The sequence below is a fragment of the Chenopodium album genome, chromosome 24 (genome assembly GCF_948465745.1).
Source record: "Chenopodium album chromosome 24, dcCheAlbu1.1, whole genome shotgun sequence".
Taxonomy (NCBI): domain Eukaryota; kingdom Viridiplantae; phylum Streptophyta; class Magnoliopsida; order Caryophyllales; family Amaranthaceae; genus Chenopodium; species Chenopodium album.
In genome coordinates this window covers 9,681,901-9,690,927 of record NC_137857.1, presented here as the reverse complement: position 1 = coordinate 9,690,927, position 9,027 = coordinate 9,681,901, and the positions used below count along the sequence as shown (strand labels likewise).

The 9,027-nt window shown below is 27.5% G+C and overlaps 1 protein-coding gene across 1 annotated transcript; it reads right to left on the bottom strand.

Moving 5' to 3' along the window:
- Positions 1-421: 421 nt before the first annotated feature.
- Positions 422-8,248, bottom strand: LOC145610531 (protein FAR1-RELATED SEQUENCE 5-like). Its single transcript, XM_081665852.1, has 5 exons — positions 8,158-8,248; positions 6,309-7,303; positions 3,983-4,778; positions 2,080-2,381; positions 422-442 (listed from the first exon to the last, which is right to left on the bottom strand). Exons 1-5 carry the CDS (start codon positions 8,246-8,248, stop codon positions 422-424), a joined length of 2,205 nt encoding a protein of 734 aa, XP_081521978.1.
- Positions 8,249-9,027: the final 779 nt, after the last annotated feature.

Below are 9,027 nucleotides of genomic sequence, written 5' to 3'. Positions count from 1 at the left end.
AATTTTATAATTTATATATTTATAATTACAGATTAGAGCTGTTGGTATCTTTCTGAAAAAGCATGAACATCGACATGGTGACACAAACTTGGAAGAATTGGAATGGCATGAACCTAAGTTTACATGGCAAACTAGCCATGAAAATGAGGATTGTGGCCTTTTTACATTAATGTGTATGAAAAAGTACAATGGTATATCTGGAGGTCTTGTCGACTTGAAATATGTAAGTATTTTTTCTCCTTTGTTTTTGGATTTATAACTATTGTTTTTTAGTGTTCTTATATTGTTTTTTATATAAATTTATAGAAGCAAAATCGGAAGATATATAGATGCCAACTTGCTTATCAGATGGCTACTAGAGAAGAGAATATTTTGCGGAAGAAATTGTGGAATGATTGCATTGAGTTTTCAATTAACAAGCTTAAAATTTGGAAAGCTCAACCTGCAAGAAAGAAGCTAGAGGCCAAATATCAGAAAGAAAAGGAAGCCATTGAAAGGGAAAAAGAGAGGCAGTGGAAGTTGATGCAAAAACAAAAAGAAAAAGATGAAAAAGAGAAGCAGCAATTGGAAATTGATCAACAACTTCAGAAAAATGAAGAGGAAGAGGAAGAGGAAGATTAGATTTTTTTTTTTTAAACAATTAATCATACATGTACATATATTTTTTTTTTTTTTTTTTTTTTGTAGTTAGGCATTATTTTTCTTTTGTATAGATACTTATAAATTTGTTTTATATATGTATATATTTTCTATTAAATCCGTTTTCTGTTAATCATACATCTATATATTAGTCATATATTAAAATACTTGTGTCAGAAATTAATATCAAATTTTAATTTTAAAAATTTTAAATATCAAACTTAAAATGAATAAAATGTTTGTCATAAATTAAATTACTCTTCTCAGAAATTACTTTATTTATTTTAGCAATAAATTTCTTTTGGTTAAGAATAAAATTTTGTTGGTTAGGAATAAATTTGAGTCAGTCAGCAATAAACTTCATTTAGACAGGAATTAAGTTGAGTTACTCAGGAATAAACTTGAGTTAATCAGAATTTAGTTTTTTTAAATCAGGAATAGAGTTGAGTCTGTCAGGAATAATTTTGAGTTAATCAGGAAATAGATTTTTTAAATCAGGAATAGAGTTGAGTCTGTCAGAAATAAACTTGGGTTAGTCAGGCATAAGATTTTTAAAGTCAGGAATGATATTGTGTTAGCCAGTAATACAATTAGTTTACTTAAGAATAATATTCTAGAAGTCAAGAATTAAGTCAGGAATTAAAATTCGATTATCAGAAATTAAAATGTAATAGTCGGTAATAAAATTGAGTTATCACAAATTAAATCAGGCATGAAATTGTGTAAATCAGGATTAAAATTAGTTTAGTCAGGAATAAAATTAGATTTTTAAAGTCAGGGATAAACTTCAGTTACTCAGCAATAAGATTTTTAAAGTCAGTAATAAAGTAAGGTTAGTCAGGCATAACATTTATCTAATCAGAAAATAAAATAATTTTTTTCAGAAGTAATCAAACCTCAAAATGGCAAAATATAGTATTGTTTAGACAAGAATAAACTTGAATTAGTCAAGAATAAACTTGAGTTAATCAGGATTAAGATTTTTTTAATCAGGAATAGAGTTGAGTCAGTCAGGAATAGAGTCGAGTCAGTCAGGAATAAACTTGAGTTAGTCAGGAATAAGATTTTTATAATCAGGAATTAAAATGTGTTAGTCAGTGATACAATTAGTTTATTTAAGAATAAGATTCTAGAAGTCAAGAATTAACTCAGGAATTAAAACTCGGTTATCAGAAATTAAAATGTAATAGTCAGTAATAAAATTGAGTTATCAAAAATTAAATCAGGCATGAAATTGTGTAAATCAGGATTAAAATTAGTTTAATCAGGAGTAATCAAACCCCAAAATGGCAAAATATAGTATTGTTTACAATTATCTTGAATAATAAAATAAAAAATTTGAAGATTGACTTTATGATAGGAGAAGGCAGCAATAGGGATGAATTAAATGAGTTGTGGATTAGGAGTTATTGTTCCAAACTCATTTGGATCTCTTGTTGCTGTTCTTCTTCTTTCAAAATGTCCTCTAATTCTTTTGTTCTTCTTTGGCCTTCCCTTTGTTTTTGGTCGTTTTGGATCTTTAACTGTATTTCTTCTTTCTTCTTCTTCATCAAGTTCACGAATTTTTTCTTCATTTGTTTGGAACACTTTCCTTACAGATTTGTACATTTGTTCCAAAGCATCATCACATATTTTTGATGCTTCTTCATTCCCTTGGCATACTGTCACAAGGTTGTAAAAATTCTTTGTTATTGATTGCCTCCAAGGAGTGTTTATTAATGAATAATCTGTGGTTGAATTTCCTAATCCAAAAAAAAAAAAAAAAAAAAAAAAAGATTACTACATTTTTGTTAGTAATAAGAATAATAATATTATAATATCAGAAATATAATTATTTATATTATGAAAATAAAAGTCAGCAACGAGCTATGTGATAATATTTTTATTTTCTGTTTCAGCCATAAATTTTCTGACAAAATTGATATTATTCCTGATAAATTTTAATTGTCAGTAGAAATGTCAAATTATTGCAAAAAGTCTTACAAAACAGAATAAAGTAATTTATTGCCTCATTGAAAATTCATTATAATGTAGAAAAAGTCATTTATTGCATCATTAAAAAGTCATTCTAATTTGACTAAGTTAATAAATTTTTCTGTTAAATTACAGATTAATTATTACTGTTCATACATAACTCTTTTCTGTTTAAAGGCTGTTCTAAATTAAGTTTTTTCTATTAAAAGAGTTATATTATAACAATCTCTATTGTGTTCTATAAAAGGTGCATTCTTGTAAAAATAACTTATATTTTTCTTCATCTAATCTATCATCAAAATAATGGCTGATTTCTACGCAAATAAGGAGAAGTGTACAATTATTGTTAAACCAATTGATCGCATTAGTATGGTAAATATATTACATTAACTTTTAAATTTATAAATTTGTTTTGTGTTTTAGTAAAGATTAAATGATATCAAAATTGATTTTTTTTTCTTTCAGGGTCTTCCTGATGATTGGAAATTTTTTCTTCTGAAATTCAAGAACTTTGTTAGAGTCTTTGCTGGGAAGAATGGCAGAGAAGATAGACATTGGGAAGTAAGAGTCTTAAGCATACCAGAAAATACAGGTTGTGGTGGTATGTTGATTGATCGTGAATGAGAAAACTTTGTAGCTGCAAACAACATAGTTGTTGGAGACAGACTTGATGTTTATCATGATCATTATAACATTTATATTAGAATTTTTAATGTTGATGGTACTGAAAGGCTTCCTAATGAAGGAGGAAGTGGTACCAATGTATAAGTTTTTAAATATTTATATCATTTTATGTGTAAAATAAATCTGATTTTATATCAGAAATAATAATAAATGTATCAGATATTATAATATTTTGTTCATGAATAATAATATTATAATATGTTGTTCAGTGTTCATTATGTTCAGGAATTAGATTATTTTTTTCATTTATTAGAGTTGTTTTGTCAGGAATTAAATTATGTTTGTCAGGTATTAAAATTTTTTGATTACATAGGAATTAGATTGTTTCAGGAATAAAAAAATTTCAATCAGAAATTAGTTATTATAAATTAGAAAGGATCAGGAATAAGGTATAGTTTGTCAGTTTTAAGATTTCTTTGGTCAGGAATTAAAATATGTATGTCAGGTATTTTAAATTTTATTCAGGAATTAATCTGAATATATCAGGAATTAAATTGTATGTTTCAGGAATAAACTTGTTTCAATCAGGAATATTATTATCTTTTTCATGTATTATACATTAAGAAAATCTATGTCAGCAAATTATTTATGACAGTAGTTAAAATGTTTATCTCAGGAATAAAGATATTTTTTTTATACTAAATAAACATGAAATAAATTTTAAAATAACAAAGTATGTACGTACCTAATTCACTGCCATCCCAAATGTTTGATTTAGCAAGCTTGGTCCAACGTTTCAGAATGTATCTCTCTGGTATAGCATGTATGCTGTACATTTGCATTATCTTGATAATGTGAAAGCACAGCAATCCAGTCTCTGTGAAGCACATACAAGAACACATAAACTCATTGTTTTGAGTGTAATATATGACTTGATAGGTGTGCATATAATCTTCATCAAGAGAAACATCAAAGAATTTGACATATTGCATTGAAGTGGCTTTTTCTCTTGCATATGCTCCAAGACTTGTTTCAAATTCCAGCCTAAAATCCTTGTATAAGTTTAGAGTATAAACTTCAGCTGCATGTTTTAATATCTTTGTTGTTGTTCTTGGTCTCTCCGTAGTACATCTGAAGTTGTCACTCTTTTCAGTGCTTCTCCATCTTTTCACAGTAGCCTCAAAAATATGAAAGAACTCCAAAAGCTTTGTGGTTTTGTTGGCCTTAAATGAAATTGCTCTGTTTGTTACTTCTACCCTTTGAGATGAAAGAATTCCAGCTGAGAAAATATCCTTGCTCAATGTTGTGCACCATTTATCTCGTAGACCATATATCCTATCAAACCATTCTTTTTTCTCTAGCCCATGTTTTTGAACCATCTTGTGCCAACAATCTTCAAAGTCAGATTCAGAATCACATCCACTTAAGCATTTGTGAAACATATTTTTGAATTCAGGATTTGTTTTTAGAGTACCAAAGTGTGAGACAAAATTCTTTTGCAAATGCCATAGACATAGCCTATGTCTTGAGTTTGGATAAACCTGCAACAAAATTAAAATTACTGTAGTCAGTAATATGACTATTATAATCAGAAATTAGAAACATTTAGTCAGAAATTACATAAATTATGTAAGATATTAGTATATTTTTCTCAGGCATAACAATATAAGAGTTAGAAATTAGCAATTTGATTATTTGTATAATCAGGAATTAAAACTATTTTGTCAGGAATTACATATTTTTCCTCAGGAATTAGATAACATAGGTAAAACAATGTAATAATAATAAAAAGGAATATATTTAAAAATTATCTTTTTTTTTTAATATTTTTTATTTGTCTATAAAAGTATTATTTACTCATACATTTTGCATGTTTTTGTACTTTGGTATATTCTCTCTCCTACAACAAACTTTTTTTGCAATATTCCTCAAAAATGGAAAACAATTCTCAGTCTTCTACTTCATCAAACTATCCTCAATATTTGTCAAATATGCAAAACAATTCTCAGTCTTCTACCTCAACAAACGATCTAGAAGAAAATGCAATTGATAACTTTGAAAAAAAGTTAAATGAACTGTTGGATAGAAGAGATAGAATGAAGAATGGATTGATGAAGCTCTATGAAAAGGTTGAAAATAATGAAATCAAAGAACTAAGCAAGAGAAAGAGAGCACAAGAGATATGGCAGGAAACCCAGAACAAAAAGCAGAAAGAAGAAGATCAACACAAGAAGGAAGAGAAAGAACAAAAAGAAGATCAAAAGAAAAAACAAGGTTAATATCTGAGGAAGAACATAAAGAAGATTATGATTTTAGGGTTTTTTTCTTTATTTTTTTTTTGTTAATTTCTAGTCACAATCAATATCATTAAAATATATGGAAAATATGATATGCTATTTTGTTTATGTTTCTGTATTTCCTGTTTTTATTATCAAAAGATTTATTTAGTAATGGTTTAAAATGATGTGGTTTTGTTGGTTTTTATTCATATATTGATTTTTTTTTTTTAGTATTAATAATTTTTCGTCAGAAATTATATTATTTTAGTCAAGAATTTTATTAATTTGTTATATATTCCATATTTATTTCAGAAATAAAATAAATTATCACAATCAGGAATAAGAATATTTTACTTAGTAATTATAACATTTTCAATCAGGTAATAAATAAATAAACAGACTTATATCAGGTAATTACAACATTTTCAATCAGGTAATAATTTAAATAAATTTGAATTAGTAATGACTTAATTTCAATCATGTATTAGAAAACTTATATCAGGATTAAGAATCTTACTATCATGAATAAGATTCTGTCAATCAATATTAAATAATTTTAACTTATTAATATATCTTAGTCAGGTATTGCCTTTATTTTATCAGAATTAATATATTTTTAATCAGGAATTATATTACATTAAATTATGAACATGAAATATATATTATTAGTCAAGAATTAACACAAATATTTATCAGGAATTATATAATTTCTGTCAGGTATTGATCTGTTTTTATCAGTTATTAAGTTATTCTAATCCAGGAACAATATATTATGAAGAATAAAATTCTTACCTCTGGTATGGCGTTACTCATTGCAAGATCCTGATCAGTGAAGATTGATTTTGGTTCGATTCCACACATCGACTTTTTGAAAATTTTAAGAAGCCAAACAAATGTGTCGGTCTTTTCGTCACTTATGAATGCACATCCAAACATTGTTGTTCTCCAGTGACAGTTTATACCAACAAATGGTGCACATATCAACCCATATTTGTTTGTTCTGTATGTTATATCAAAGATTAAAACATCACCATAGGCTTTGAAATCTTCAAGCATTTGAGAATCACGCCAAAAATAGCTCACCACATTGTTTTCTTCTCCAAATTTTAGTTTATAAAAGAATGAAGGATCATTATCTGCTCTCTCTTGAAGGGTATCCAATACATTCTGCATGTCTCCACCTTCAACCATACTCATTTTCACCCTTGATACATAGTTTAGGTGATCTCTCTTAGTATGACCTACACATTCTTCTCCTCCAGCTTCATTGATGATATAATTGTAAGCATCCATTAGTTTGATACCACTTTCAACCATGCTTTCAATTAGTTCACCCATTGGTGCTGATATTTGCCTTTCTGATCTTAGATGATTACGTTGAACTGCTATAACCAATTCATGATTATGTTCCAACTCATGTGTAACAGCTTCGAAATTTCCTTCTTTGGTTTTCTTGAAACGAATATGAGCTTTGCAACCAGTTCTTGTCTCATTTACCTCCCTATCTTTTCTCTTTTTTTCATCAGTTTTACCCAATATGGGTATTTCCGCTGAATTTTGTTCAGCTGCCATCTTCATTTTACCCTTTGTATGCCCTTCTTTAGAACACCTAAAATAAAACTCATACAATTGATCATTATTATCTCTTCTCTTTGTTGATTTTCTGACACTGAAACCAACAGTCCTTGAATGAGCTTTGTATAAAACAAATCCCTCATTGTAGTCTGATACAGTATAACCTGCTAGACATTTACTTATGTTTTCATCCTTCTCATATTTGTAATAATCTGCAAGAAAAGTATATATGAAACATATCATAATTTATTTTTGTCAGGAAATAAAATATTATACACAGTAAATAAATGTTCTTTAAATTTATGATACTTAAGTATTATCATGTCGTCAGGAATTACATTATTTAAATCAGGAATTACTAAATACTAGTCAGGAAATAAAAGATCTCAGTCAGGATTATGTTTACATTTAATCAGGAAATAGATAATATAAGTCAGAAATAATAATATTTGTATCTGATTATAATATGTTGTTGATTATTTTTTCAGGAATTAGATTGTTTATGTCACTTATTAGTTTTGTTTTGTCAGGAATTAAATTTTGTATGTCAGGTATTAAAATATTATGATATCAGGAATTAGATTATATATTTCAGGAATAAAATTGTTTCAATCAGAAATAAGATTACGTTTGTCAGCTTTAAGATTTCTTTGGTCAGGAAATAAAATATGTACGTCAGGTATTTTAAATTTTATTCAGGAATTAATTTGAATATATCAGAAATTAAATTGTATGCTTCAGGAATAAACTTGTTTCAATCAGGAATAATATTAATTTAATTTCAGTAACAAAAAATAGTCAAAATATCAAAATAATGTTCGAATCAGAAATTAGATTATAATATTCAGGAATAAAGTTATATTAGTCAGGAAAATAGATAATTATATTAGACTTTAACCCATCTAATGTTAAAGCCTTGTTTAGAAGAACAATGGCAGAAATTGAGCTTCATAGAAGAGATTTGGCATTTTGGGATTTGAAGCTAGCCTCAAGTTTAGATCCCTCAAACAAGGAGATTGCTAAATTACAGAGTATACTTTTACAGAACATTTAATTATCTGTATACCTATTATACTTGCAGTATCTTCATCTCTTTCTGCATCATCTCTTTCTTCATTTATATTTTCTTCTAGAATACCATTATCTGCTGCATTCATCATTAGTGTTAGTATATTTGAATTTCAATCTGAAATTATCAAAAATAGTTTTGCATGCAAATCATAAGTTGAAATTGAATTCGATCGAATACTATAGTAAACTGAGTATCTGAAAATAAATTAGGCCTGATTTCAAATTATAAGTTGAAATTAACTACGATCTGAAATTCGATTGGCATTAATTGCTAATAATAAGTAGAAATTAACTCCAATTTAAATACGATGTGATATTAAATTGAAATTTAATACGATCTGAAATTCAATTTGGCTTGCATGCGAATTATAAGTCGAAATTCATATTTCAAAATCGGTATAATACAATCTGAAATCATGCGAATTATAAATCGAAATCAATATTATATGAAATTTGAAATTACATGCAGTGAAAATTATGAATTAGATTGTACCTTTTTCAGCAGTAATTGAGCTGCAAATTGATTTTATAGGTGAATCAGAATCTCCTTCAATCATCATCCTATTGTTTGATTTCTCCATGTTTTTCTGGAATTTGCAGATTTGAATTATATGAATTTTGCAGATTTGAATTTAATGAAATTTTGGGAAAATGAAGTGGTTGAATTTCAGTGAATGACGACGCTCGAAATTTTATGAAAATGATTAAAATGATGAAAACGACAAAATTAAGACAATTTATAAAATGGCGCGCGGGCTTTGGTCGGGTTGGTAGGCCCGCGCCTTTTTAATTAATGAGCCCGGACTCACGTGAGTCCGGTCTCACGCAAAACGTTCTGATTTATTTTTTGGGCATATAATCGAAC

Excerpts from the sequence above, each read along its gene's own strand:
- LOC145610531 (XM_081665852.1), bottom strand. The coding sequence starts at position 8,248 with ATGAATGCAGCAGATAATGGTATTCTAGAAGAAAATATAAATGAAGAA. Across the intron at positions 4,779-6,308 it reads TGAGTAACGCCATACCAGAG|GTTTATCCAAACTCAAGACA; the intron begins GTAAGAATTTTA and ends ATTTTGTTGCAG. Across the intron at positions 2,382-3,982 it reads TTGGGATGGCAGTGAATTAG|GAAATTCAACCACAGATTAT; the intron begins GTACGTACATAC and ends TTTTTGGATTAG.